This window comes from Vigna umbellata, chromosome 8 (genome assembly GCF_029865625.1).
Source record: "Vigna umbellata cultivar VRB3 chromosome 8, Vumbellata_1.0, whole genome shotgun sequence".
NCBI lineage: Eukaryota > Viridiplantae > Streptophyta > Magnoliopsida > Fabales > Fabaceae > Vigna > Vigna umbellata.
In genome coordinates this window covers 11,516,213-11,530,388 of record NC_142172.1, presented here as the reverse complement: position 1 = coordinate 11,530,388, position 14,176 = coordinate 11,516,213, and the positions used below count along the sequence as shown (strand labels likewise).

Below are 14,176 nucleotides of genomic sequence, written 5' to 3'. Positions count from 1 at the left end.
ATCTAAACTTTAACTTTGTACGAGTGATGTTTCCATATAATATACCTTTTCTAGTTATAATTAATCTTTTACCTTTTTTTTTTCAAATTCCTTTGCTCTATTTTCTTTTATTCCTTTACCATCATACAGTATGTCATCATAGTTTCTCTTATCCAATGAGGTAAAAATGATTAGTTTTTGGAGTCTAATCCTAGATTATTTATTTAAGTGGAAGAAGTCAAATGTTTCTCCCATGAATCATCTTTTCCAAAAGCTAAACTTACAAAGAGAACATTAGTGAATTGTTCTACATTATATACGTAATAGGTAGAAACTATGATTGATCAAACCCATTGTTAATCATCTAGGTTATGTTACTTGACTACACTGTAAATTTGTATCATAGTTCCTTGTGATTGCTTGCCCATCATTGCATTTATCTTGTCTAACTTGATGAGGGGCTTTGATCAGTAGCCAGACCTTTCAACCTTGCAAAGAGAGGATCAGAGAGGTTTTGTTTGCCTTCCATGTGTTTGCTGCAAATCCTGATCCTTAGTGGCCTCGTACTTGATGACTCAATTTTGGGACATCCCCTCAGTTGAACTTCCTTCAAACTTGGCATAAGGTCATGCATTTGTTCAGGCAGAGAATTCAACTTCTGACAGTAGTTGATGGTTAACAAAGTGAGCTTTGATGCTGCAAATCCACCCTTGGGAAATGATGTGAAATTTGGACAGTGCCTTATGCGCAAGGAATGGAGGGACTTCAAATTTGGACGGGTTGCATCTGATTCTGAAACAGTAAGTGCTTCAAGATTTTTACATCCCCATATATCCAAAGACTTGATATTGGGGAAGAGATCTAAAGGCAAGAACACGAGTGAGTCACAGCTTCCATGCAAGAACAATGATGTCAGTGATTGGTGGCACAGAGGTGAGTGTACTTTGAATTCTAGACTCTCACAATTCTGAATGTTCAACACGCGCAGAGATGGAGAATTAGGAAGTGAACAAAGTAGACGTTTACAATCTCTGATTACAAGTAATGTCAAAGATGGAAGGTTATCTGGTAAATCCCCCCTCAGTTTGGGACAGTTTCCAATATGAATCTCTCTAAGATAAAAGAAAGCTTTACTTCCTGCATTTTCAGCATTAGGATACCATTTCTCCCATAATGGTATAGACTCAATCCTTAGAATTTCTAGTGAAGGAAAGCAATCAGTTAAATAAGAGGTTCTATTTCCAAGAAACTCAGATCCCACACTCACTAGTCCCTCAAATTTACTGATCTGAAGCTCTTTCAACATTGGAAGTTGTCCAAGGGGAGGCAGCCTATAGCAATATTTACAGCCATTAAGCATTAAGGACACCAAATTGTAGAAGGAGTGATCCCCCAACCACTCTGGAAATTCTGTACCTGGATAGTCATAGATATCCAGCTTCTTCAAATTTGTATGTGGTTGCAGGCTGTTCAGTATGGTTTTTTCTTTCTGAGAGTTCTCAGTTTCACCATTCCCACACCAGTCCAAAGACAACTTTTCAAGACCATGCTTTTCCTTCAACTTTGCCTTTTCACAATCCTTGTCACTAACAATGTGTTCTAGGCAATGAATAAACAATTCTCCATGTAAGCATATTAACTCACCCAATTCACCGAGGGAAGATCCACATCCCTTTCCCACAAAAAAGTCACTCAAATTTTGGAGGCTGTTTAACTCATTGATTTGCAATGGCATCCACCTTAAACTTGTTCCTCTAATATCCAAATGGCGCAAATTAACAAGCTTATGAATACTTGCTGGCAGTTCAATAAGATTGTGACATCCAACTAGCTTGAGAGTTTGTAAATTGAACAAGCTGCAGATGGATTCGGGTAACCTCACAATCTCAGTATCAGCCACTTCCAGATAGCGGAGATGCTTTAGTTCACCTACTGAATTAGGTAAGCTATAGATATGTGTTCCTACCAAAGATAACACCCTTAAGGACCTTAACTTTGTTAACAGATCATTTGGCATGTTGTTGAACAAATCAATGGATGTACCTACTGGTCTTATTTGCAGAAAAGTGCGTAGGCAATTTGCTTTGCTAACATCTTTCAGGTTTACGTATGAGGAACTATCTGCAATAATGTGTGACAAATGGCGAGTTCTTTCTTTGATTTCATTAGAATTGCTACATTCCATTCTGAGAGAAAATGTTCCTGACACAAACTGAGCCAAATCATTTACAAGGTGATGCATTAGAAAACATGACTTGCCACGCCTTGGTTGCTGGAAAAATGATCTAGATACCAGTTCACAGAAGTACTCATTGCCAACTTCTTCAATTCTTCTATGTCTTTTGGATTGTTGGAGAAAACCCTCTGCCATCCACAACAAAACCAGGTTCTCCTTCTCAAATTCATAATCTTTTGGGAAAATTGAACAATAAGCAAAACATCTCTTCAAATGTGATGGGAGATAATGGTAACTTAATCTTAAAGCCGGAAGAATGTTACTCTCAGAATCTTGCAAATCCCACATCTCACTGTCCAGTACTTTACACCATTCTTGTCTATCACTTTTACACCTCAAAAGTCCTGCAAGTGTCTTCACAGCCAAAGGCAACCCTTTGCACTTCCTCACTATTTCTCTCCCAACTTTGTCTAAACTTTGATGCAATTGCAAACTTGAATCACCATAATCAAATGCATGTTTTGAAAATAAATTCCAGGAATCTTCATTGGACAACTCTCTGAGATTATAGGGTGAAACAGTCTGCATGATGGATGCAACACACCCACTTCGAGTAGTTACAATAATCTTACTTCCATGTTCCCCAGCATGCTTAAATGGACTCCTGAACTTGTCCCAATTGTCATAATTTTCATTCCACACGTCATCCAACACAAACAAAAACTTTTTGTTCATTACATGCATTTTTAGATCCCTCTGCAGAAAATTTAAATCCTCAACGTCACAACTACAAGACGTGACAGCCTCCAAAAGGGTTTTTGTAATCTTACAAATGTCAAATTCCTCAGAGACATAAATCCAGGCTTTGACATCAAATTCCTTCTGCACTCTTTGATCATTGTATATCAGTTGAGCTAAGGTGGTTTTTCCAATTCCTCCCATTCCAACAATGGGAATAACACCTATTTTCTCATTATGAGTCAACACCAAGTCAACCAAGGATTCTTTATCATTATCTCTTCCGAACACATCACATGCTTCCATTACAGATGAGGTTGGAGTCTTGTGTGCCATTTTGACTTCCTTACCCACTTTCAGATCAAGCACTTCTTTCTGTCTCATGATAAATTCTAATCTCTCATGAACATCTTCAATTTTCTCTTCAACCCCTTTACAATAAAAACTCATAGGACCAGAGTGAAGCGTGTTTACCTGTTTTGCCTTGATCTTTGCATCAGTGTAGATCTCATCAAGTAGGTCCTCAGCAGCAAAGGCCACATCTTTGAGTTCCTCAAGCCACTCCTTCACTGCCCCATTTTTCATTTGCTTTTCCTCAGCATCATTGAGAACAACATTGACTGACAGCAAGATGATTTTCAACCTTTTGAGCAACTTCTCACAGTTTTTGTTCTTGAAGAAGTTGACAACCTCAGTGGAAGCTATCCTTTCAAGCAACACGTTGAAAATAGCTCCCATTAATGGTCCAGCGACAAGTTCCATAGCTATGCTGTGTGTGTTCCAAGATTATAGATTTTTGGTGTATGGTAAAGTGGAGTAACTGCTGTAATTATGTTGTTTGCTTGGCTTTGCAGTGTTGAAAGATCGTAGAGTTGAATGATTATTTGAAGTCAATCAGTGTTCTGCAGCTGGCAACCACTCCGAAAAGTTTAAGGAATCTCTGAATTACATGGAATCCCTTTTCTATAAAGCAGAAATGTTGGATGAGGCTAATTAGCTAGTAGCTTATTTAAATAACTTCAAAGTTACTTTTACAAAAATATGTATTTAACAAAATATTTTAAAGCAATATAATTTATTTTAAGAATTTTATTATTAATTTTTATGTTTTAATGTGTATCTTCTTTTTTATTCTTTTTTACCTTTTGTTGTTTATTTTCATTTTATAGAAATGATTAATTATAATAAAAATATATTTTTTTAAAAAGAAATAAAAACACTAAGAAATATAATAAATATAATAAATATAAAATCATATAATAAAATTATGTAAGTTATATTTATTCTTTTACCTTATTTTACGTTTAACAACTAGTTAGTTAAATACTTATAATTTAATAAGTTAATTTTGTGATAAAAAGTTCCTACAATATATATTAACATATTTTATTTTTAATATAAGGTTAAATATGTCTTTTGGTCATCATATTTGTTCGCGAATCTCAACTGGGTCCTCGTTTTTTTTTTTCCCAATTGAATCCAAATACTTGTTAATTTGAGGAATAAAGCCCTATCCGTTAATTTTCGACTGATGCTGTCTCCACATGGTGAGCTGTAAATATTTTTATATGCATGACAATATGTATTAAGTTGAATGGGTGTTCTTTTGTATAATGAAACATTCCACGTGAACAACTAAATTTTTTATGTTGATAGCCCTAAGCCCTAATATTTAATCAACCCTGACATCGAAAGTTTATACTTGTTCGTGCTAGGGAGGAAGAGTGCTGGAAGCAGAGTTGTGGAAGCAGTGTTTATACTTGAGCTCATCAAATGTCTGCTTCATCCTCTTCTTGCAAATGCTTGGGTTCGGGGTTTCAACAGAGTTGTGGCAGTGTCAGCAGGTTGGGTGTAAAACCCACTTACTTCTGTGGTCAGAATGCAGTCTTTCGCATTGCAAGAACCCCTAAAAACAAGGGCAAAAGATTTTGCGATGCCCCAAGTTCAAGGTAAGTTTAATGGATGCAATAATCTGACTTTTAATGTGGTTTTCTTCTTCTTCCAGAGGGTGGGAGTGAAGATTGCGTTCACGGAGTGTGTTTTCTTCTAGGACAGGGTGGGAGTGAAGATTGTTCTTCTGGATGCAACTTCTTTCAATGGTGCAGTGAAGATGTAATTCATGAAGGAAATGTGGTTACTGTGGAAGAAATAAAGAAGTGGGTGGAAGTTTGATGAAGATGGAACAAATGCTAATGAAGATGGAAGAGAGAGATGTTGAAAAGCTGAAAATAACCTGTTTACTTGTTAGTTTGCAAAAGTGGTTGAAGGTGTTAATGGGGATGGTGGTTATTATATGTGTTTGTAATGTAATTGTGATATCAATGTTGATGAAACTAGGTTGATTTGTTAATGAAAGGTTATGTAATATAATTTGATATTTGGAAGGTTATTGTCTGTTTTATTTATAAAGGTGACTTGTTAGTGTTTAATACTGTCGTCTTATTTGTCTTATTTGTTATATTTCCTTTGCTAATCCAAATACTTGCTAATCTGAGACAATAAGTTAAAGAAAGTGCACAAGTAACATCATACGTAATGGTCAATAACCATCATACAAGAATGATCACCACATCAATACGTAATGGTCAATAAACTTTGTCTTATAATATCTTATAACAAAACAAACATTGTCTTACGATGACAAAACCTCATAACAAACCTGATGAAATTATACCAAAAGATAACAACCTAATACATATTACACCAATGCAGATTACATTGTCTTACTCAGTGCGTAACAAACCTGATAACAACCTAATGAAATTATACCAGAAGATAACTCATAAAACATTGTTCCTTCATCAATATAGATTACATGATATTTAAAACAGTGTCTTCAAAATGGAAGTAAATAAGACTTCATTGATGAGAAGGAAGCACAATAGACTCTTGAGTTGGTTGGTCAGCAGGAACATGTGTTGAAGGTATTGTCACTTGTTTTGGTTGACTAGGTTGGTCAGGAGACACTTCTGTTGTTGTAGGTCGTTGTGGACAAGATCTTTTGTTGTGTCCCATTTCTTTGCAGAGACCACATGTTTTTTTGCTCCCACACTTTCTTAATTCACTGTCATTCTTTTTCAACTCCCAAGCCTGTAGTCTTCGTTTTTTCTTGGGCCTTCCTGGCATTGCCCTTTTCTTTGGGGGTAATACATTTGGATATGGTGTAATCTCCCACACATGTTGACCGTTGATAGGATAAATGATGGTGTTATAGGTCTCTTCATAAGTATACTTCCTAAACCAATGCCCAATGTAGTCTTCTGCATTTAAATTCAAGAACTTCATTGCAGTGATGGCGTGAGTGCAAGGAATGCCACTGACTAACCATTTTCTACAACTGCAGTCTTTGTTGTCAAGATTGACAAAAAATTGCTCCCCAAATTGTGAAATGTGTATGACTTCAAATAATTGGTCTGATGACCACCTGCCATCATTATAAAATGACAACACAATTACCAACAAAGTAGACATAAAGTGAAGACCAAGTTAATTGTATGATTATAGTTACCTTGGTAACCAATATCTTGTTAACCATGATTGCTTTTGAAATCTGTTGAGAACCTTAGGGCAGACATAACCTTGATATAATGCCATTTTATTCCTATTGGTAGTCCATCTCTTCATAATGTAAACCCTAATGTCTTCTAACATGGATATAATTGGCTTAGACCTAGCATGAAGTAGCACACTGTTGAAGCCCTCACACATGTTGTTGACAAGAGTGTCACAATGTGATGTAGGGGTGAATCTAGATCTTGACCAAAACCTGCGAGATGAAGATCTCAATAAATATATTCATTCAAACTAAATATAACAATAAATATAAAGTATGAGGAACAGTGAATACATACTTAGGTGGAATTGCAATCAAGTATTTAAATGCGTCTACATTGACCTCTTTAATTTTCCTCATTTCGGACTCCCATAGTTATGGATATGTGGCTGTTGATGCACTCCACATGAGACGTTAAAGGTCTTTTCCAGGATATTGCTTTCTGAAGTTTGAACTCAAATGTCTAACAAAATATCTTTGGTCTACCCCAGGTAGAAGATCTTGAAGAGCTTGCAAAAGACCCTGACATTTAAAATGACTATAGTGAGGGTGAAATATATTCTACTTAACATTTGATTTGACTGATTGACCTTTTCTTGGTCTGAAATGAATGTGCATGATGAACAAACATCTTCCCCACCAAGGTCCTGAATAATATAAAAATTTAATTTTATTAATTTTGTTTAAACTCTAATAATGATTAAAATAATGAAACACACATAGTATTTAGTAATTAATAAAATTAATAAAATTAATAAAATTCAAACTTTTATATTAACATTGAATTTTTTTTACACTAAAAAAAGGTAAATAAAATATTATATTTAACATTTTATTTACTACTATTTTTAAGTTAAAGTTATATTTCCTTATTAGTTTCCAAATAATATCATATTAGATATTATTATGAATTTTGACATCTTGATTATGTTGACACTCAAAAGTTTATCAATAAAATTTATTAAAAATAAAAACATAAAGTAAAAGAATATAAAGAATGAAGACCACGCCAAATTCATGATAGAATTTATATTTTATGAGACATAGACATACTATACCTGTTATGAAAAAAATCTAAACAAATACATTGAGGTAAAACATTAAACCACCTATATTGTTCTCTATAAATGAAAGATAAATTAGTTAACTTATAAGCACAATGATTTCTTTCACGAAAAATATGAGAAACTTTTAATTGCATATATGTACAAAAATGTAAGCACTAACGTTTATAAGACTCCAAGGAACCACTTCTTGATCCGAAAAACCATAACAAATTAAAGAAGAAACACTTTCCAACTAAATGCTATGAAAGTCTTCCCTCCAAGCATGTTCTAAAGCATTATGTCTCCCATAAATTCAACATAAATATAAGTTTGTATCCCTAAAAAAGTTATAAAACTACCCATATATTTACCCCGACCTTCTCTAAAAATACCAGCATATGAAGTCAAACCACGACAATCCCTGGCTACATCATCAATATTCACCTTAAGCCAATTAACACAATGAAATTTGTCATATTATACAAATGAAATCATCCTACCCTCTTAATTTGAATATTGAAAAATTTTAGCATAAAAAAATCAAAGACAATAGTACTCCTTAATTTGAAAAATAGCATAAGAAAAATGTATTGGATCCTAGAATCTACTATGATTTCTCATCCTCTAAATCATCCAAATAAGTGCAGTAATAACAACCACTTGACAACCACTTTAATCACTTTAAGCAAATGACTACAAGGAGGCTTCATAAAGTGAACAACCAAATCCAAATATGAAAATTATAAATCTTGAAAAACTTCTTTCAACTATTTCCACAAACGTATAGTAATATAACAATGAAAGAAGACAAATAACACATATAGCATAAAATCACTCTCTTTTTTTCTGAACTTTCAAATCAATAGGAAAGCGACCATACAACAATTTCAAATAACCAGAGGTTTACCTAGTGGCACCTCATCCAACCAAATCAAGTTCATCAAATATACATGTTTCATACCAGATTAGAAAAACATTTTTGTAACTTTTTGAGAAAATACACTAGTATCATCTATAGTTCAATTAGGCACATCTTCATCCTCATTAACCATTAAAAAAGAAAAATCATATAAACTAGCAATAAAAGAAGGAAAGTTTCAATAAGTAGATGTTCTGGGCGAACTAGTAATAACGTTTAACCTTACTTTGTTAGAATAAGTAATTCTAGCCAATTTAGATATGCAAATGTTAGAACATCAATGATCATCTTAGTGTCCAAAAGCTATTTTCCAGAACAACATCATATGCATCCTTAATATCACACCAAATTGAAGCGATTTAAAGAACATATATTTATGATATTTATACTTAAAAAATTGAATATAAATGAATTTGGTACAAGTTATTTTGTCATAAGTAAACTCTCAATCCAAAAACCAATGGAGGTATCTTATGTGTATATAAACACATGCCCATATCTTATTTTATAAGATGTGGGACTTTGTTTGTACCCAACATCCTCCCCTCAAACAAAGGACTATAGTTCCAAAAGGCCTCTTACCAATAAAGGTATCTTATGTGTATATAAACTCATGTTTATCTCTTATTTTATTCGATGTGGGACTTTGTTTGTATCCAACAACTATATCCCAACAATTACTGAATTTACTAGCTAAATTCTTCATATGATAATAAGCAACTTTCCTTTCTAAGAAGCAAACTTATTATGAATCTTATCAACCAAAGGTTAAAAAACCCATGCTTTGGGAACTCCTACAAAAATTGGCACTCCTAGATACGTAAAAAGAAGAGATCCTTGATTCCAAGAAAGAAGTCTTTTAAGAAGTTTAACAAAAGAAGAAAATTAAACATCAACAACGTAAAAAGTAACTTTTATCAAGACTCACTCATTGACCAGAGAAAATGTCCTCATGCAAGAAAGATTTTAAATGTTGAAGTGTTGTAGTATCTCCTCTATAGAAAATAAATATATCATCAACATAAGAGTATGAGAAGGAAATTGTATCTCTCTAGGACCAACCATAGAAAACACAAGCTTCTTAGAAATAATATTTAAAATACTCTTACTCAAAATCTCTTCAGTAAAACAAAAAGACAAAGAGAGAAGATCCTCTTGTCTAACCCCTTTTCACAGTTGAAGTAATCAACAAAACCACTGCTAATCTGAATAGAAAGATGGACATATTACAAGATTTGAAGAATCCAGGTCAAAAACTTTCATGAAAACCAAATTAGTGCAACACTTAGAATTAAAAAATGTTAATAGTTAATTTATCAAATTAAAAGTATTGTTTATAGCATAGCTTCTAAAGTTATTTTACCAAATAAATCTAATTATTTGAGTTCAACGGACATCATTGGCGTTGTTATTGCACAATAAACCAATGAAACTCTATTATAAAAAGGATCACTAAACATTTTCAACCATACATTTTCCTTTCTTTCTTCTCAATGATATATTTAATTTAAAGAAAATAAATAAATATAAAGTGATGTCATTTAAATGATTTTATTAAAAAATATTATAAAAAAACAATTTCAACTTTTTTTTTACCAAAAATGAAAGAATAAATAATTAATTTGATAATTAAGTGGGTAAAGTACTATTGAGGTTAAATATTAATTTTAGTTTCTAAATATGTAGAAGGTTAGACAATTGAGTACTGATAAGTTTGAGGTTATTATATTTAAATAAGTTGTAAGTTCTTTTAAATTTAGATATTTTTATTTGAATTTTTATTAAATTGTTTTAGCACATTAAGTATTCAAAACTTTTAAATTTTATAATTGAACCGTTTAATTTCTTTTTAATGGATTGGTAATATTGTTTATCATGATAACATGATTTTTATTTTATTATGTTAACTTTGTTCACTTTTTTCTACATAATATTGTTTTATATTCATTAATAAAATCTTATAATTTTTAATATATGGAAATAACTAAGTAAGATGATAAAATAAATTAATAAAAATTTTATTAAAATAATAAGTATAAATTATAGAAAGTCAATTGCAAAATATAAATTAACTATTTAATAAATAAAAAATGAAAAAAAAAATCAATAAAAATATCTAAATTTATGAAGACTTAAAACTTAACTATATTTAACATATATTTTTAAAAGAAAATTTTGATAATATAAGGGAAGCCGATTTTGTTATTAAGTTATAATGTTAAGACTAAACTCACAATGCGTCACATACTCAAGGATGGAATTTCTCTTTTATCTTATATATATATATATATATATATATATATATATATATATATATATATATATATATATATGCAATTTTATCTTTTTATATAGAAAATTGTTCATTCTTCTTAATTTAGAAAGAATAATGATAAAAAAGTAGCTATTGATTTTTTTGAAGAAATAATTATTTATGAGGTTAAAACCCATACAGTATATTTCTTTCGACCTGTTTTAATGTAAAATCAAAAGCCAAGAGATACAAAAAAAAGTAGTTTGCGTCCTTAAAATTGTGAAGTGTTATTAACCTAACGCCTGAAAATAGAAAAAAATATAAATAAAAAAAAGATATTGTGTTTTTTATTAAGTTATTATTAAATTCGATCAAATCTCAAATGTAAAATTTTTATAATTAATTATTATTTTTACTAAAATAAAAAGTATGACCTTTGTGAGATGTGAAAGGAAAAAATTTTCTATTAGGACTTTATTGAATGTCTTATTGATAAATTTTAATTTGTAAGAGAGGTTTATTTATGTCCTAATTAAGCTAGTAGGGATTTTTCTTTTGTAAATATATATAAAAAATAATTATATATCAAAATGAGTGAGCATTTCCTTTATTTCCTTTAACGTATAATAGTAAAGTTGAGTAATTAAAATTTTTAGTTCTTATGTGAAATTTTTTTATTATCCTAAACTTTAATATATTCTAGTTCTCAAACTTAAAAAAAATAATGAATATAGTTTTTTTAATTTAATAATGTTAATTTTTTTGGACTTGTTAAACAATGTTTAAATTGAGATTTGAGCTGAAATTAGTAAAATGTGTAAACAACTCAAAAGTCTTCCTAAAACATGTTTTACACTTAAAAAAAAATTTAATACGGTTGAGTTAGAAAGACTACATCCATTCATTTTTAAAGTTTACAGACCAAAATATATCAATGTTTGAAACATGGACGAATTCTAATTTCACATCAAAGTTTAGGAACTAAAACATATTTAACCTGATAAAACAGACGAATTTTCATTAAGTACTTTTTTAATATTGACTTAGTTTGTAGTATACTGAGAGTCATTAGTTATAAATAACTAACTATAGTATATTTATTTTTTATAGACATGATAATGGACATATTCATTAGTTTGAGTATCACACAAAAGGGTAGCTACACAAGTTCGAAATCCAAAAATGATAAAGAATAGCAAGTTCATTTGTTCATTTTAAGAATGAATGATTTTATTATATCAATTGAATAGAGCTAACAAAGGTTGATAGTAATAGAATACTTGGTAGAATCACAAGTGACTTTTAATGATAAAAAATACTTGTATGCTTTATCTCATAGGAGATAAATGGAATAATTAGGAGTACATTTATGTACTTGTGTAAGGAAAAAGTGACAATGAAAAATACTTATTTAATCTTCTAGTTGTAGTGGAACCTTTTAAGTGTTTCTTAACAGAGAATCAAACATAACTCAATTAGAGTGAATCATTAAAAAAAAACAAGTATAATTATTTCTACAATTACGTATTTACTTGAATCTTGTTATCTTACACATGATTTGCAATTTCTTTTCTCAAGTAGTATATAATCCCATCAAATTACTCGTAACGTCCTCCTAAAAGATTTCACAAACTATTTTAATTTATTAAAGCCTATTTTAAAGATAACATGTTGTTTGCCTTATTATATGCACTAACCAAATGATAGTTGTTATTAAAGTAAAGAAACTCATCATAATGATTACAAACATATTTATGAATTTTCTTTCCATATATACCTATTATTGCTCTCAAGCAACTTCAATGTCCTATTTGTATTATAGGAGGGGAGTAAGCTTTTAGTTGAATCTTCACACCATGACTTTGAATGAACTTATAGTAATGATGTGATAATTGATTATTACATTTGTACTCATATTTGGAGCATCTAATCTCAGCTTTCTCAAAGTGTATTTGATACTAAGCCACTATTTTAACTAGAATTTTCTTAATTAGTATTATCTAAGTTTCAATTGAAATAAGAGATAAAAGAAATAGTTCTTAACCCTTTATAAACGATCTGATAGGTGTTGAACTTTTTGTGATAAAAGACTTTGTTCTTCATGCTTTCTCAACGTTCTAACCTGTGTTTTGTGCAAGAAATAAGTGAGGTTATAGAATGTGTATTATGTTGAGGCTCACTAGAACATTTACTCTATGAGTTGCGATAAATAGTCTGGTGAACATTTCAACGTGCCAACATATATTATATTTAATTTGCTTATTTGAATTGAATGATCGTGGGCGATCCAAACATAAGTAAGTGATTATTCTCTTGTTGTAATATGAAATATTCTTTGATTCATTTTCTTAAGCACAAAAAGAAGAATATACATTTTGAAGATATTATTAAAACTTTCTTATAGAACATCTTATGCCAAAAACATGAAGCTAAAAGTTTGATATTGTAAATTTCAAGTATTTACTGATTTAGAACAATAAAAATTATTCATCAAAGGTCACATAAATATTTGAGGGTTGAAGATCATCACTCATGAATCATGCTTTTCTGTTTGCGCTTAGTTACACACTATTTTTTATTTTATTTTCTGTACTATATGAAATATACCGATCGGAGTTAATGGTCATTCATGGACAACTATCAGGTATTAATAGGTCAGATTACCTTACGCTTTACAAATATACGGTATTAATTATTGATTATTGGGTTTGATTCCTAAAAATATACTGATAACTAATAGATGGACTTGACTACCACAAACTCTATAAATAATATAATTGATGTCAGGTACGATCATCTTTTCTATCCTAATAAAATATAGACCTCAACAACCCATTGGAGTGGATCGCGTTCTCGGAGAGGATTGAAGATCAAAAGAGAGCAGAGCAAGGAAGAACGACTGACCCTCAGACCAATTGAACTGAAACATTTTCCCTTTTTGTAATTCTTTCTCCTGTCTTTCATATGGAAGACTAAACCTTTTTAGGTTTATTCTCTAGTAATTTCTCAATGAATTCTAAGATTTTATGATAAACAAATCCAATTCTGTAGTTTTGTAAACAAACTATGTTTATATAGTTTGTTCTTTCTTAATTTTGATTTATGTTATTAGAATTATTTTTGAATGCTTGTTAATAATTCAAATCTTTGATTGAAATTTTTATTAGTTTGCTTAATTCTACAAATATCTTGTATACTTAAATTCAAAAGGTAAAAGAATATAAATTTCAAATGTAGATATTTGAAGACTTGAGAAATACTTAATGAAGTAATAAAAAATGTGCTTATATCATTTGTCTATTTTTAATTTTAATTTATGCTTTTGAAGTTTTAGAATGCTTATTGATAATTCAATCATGTTTTTTAATTGAAATTTTGCTTAATTATAATAAGTTTGTCAATATACTGATTAAATAAATTTAATTATATATTAAACAACTATATTCATATATTTATTAGATAAGTTTCAAAATATAATAATTTATTCAAATGATTTTGTAATTTCATAAAC

The 14,176-nt window shown here is 30.4% G+C and overlaps 1 protein-coding gene across 1 annotated transcript; it reads right to left on the bottom strand.

Annotated features, from left to right (window-relative positions):
* Positions 1 to 224: 224 nt before the first annotated feature.
* Positions 225 to 3,981, bottom strand: LOC124831962 (NB-ARC domain-containing disease resistance protein). Its single transcript, XM_047306071.2, has one exon. The coding sequence runs from the start codon at positions 3,653 to 3,655 to the stop codon at positions 425 to 427; it is 3,231 nt and encodes a 1,076-aa protein (XP_047162027.1). The 5' UTR covers positions 3,656 to 3,981; the 3' UTR covers positions 225 to 424.
* Between the last annotated feature and the right edge of the window lie 10,195 nt (positions 3,982 to 14,176).

Excerpts from the sequence above, each read along its gene's own strand:
- LOC124831962 (XM_047306071.2), bottom strand. The coding sequence starts at position 3,655 with ATGGAACTTGTCGCTGGACCATTAATGGGAGCTATTTTCAACGTGTTG.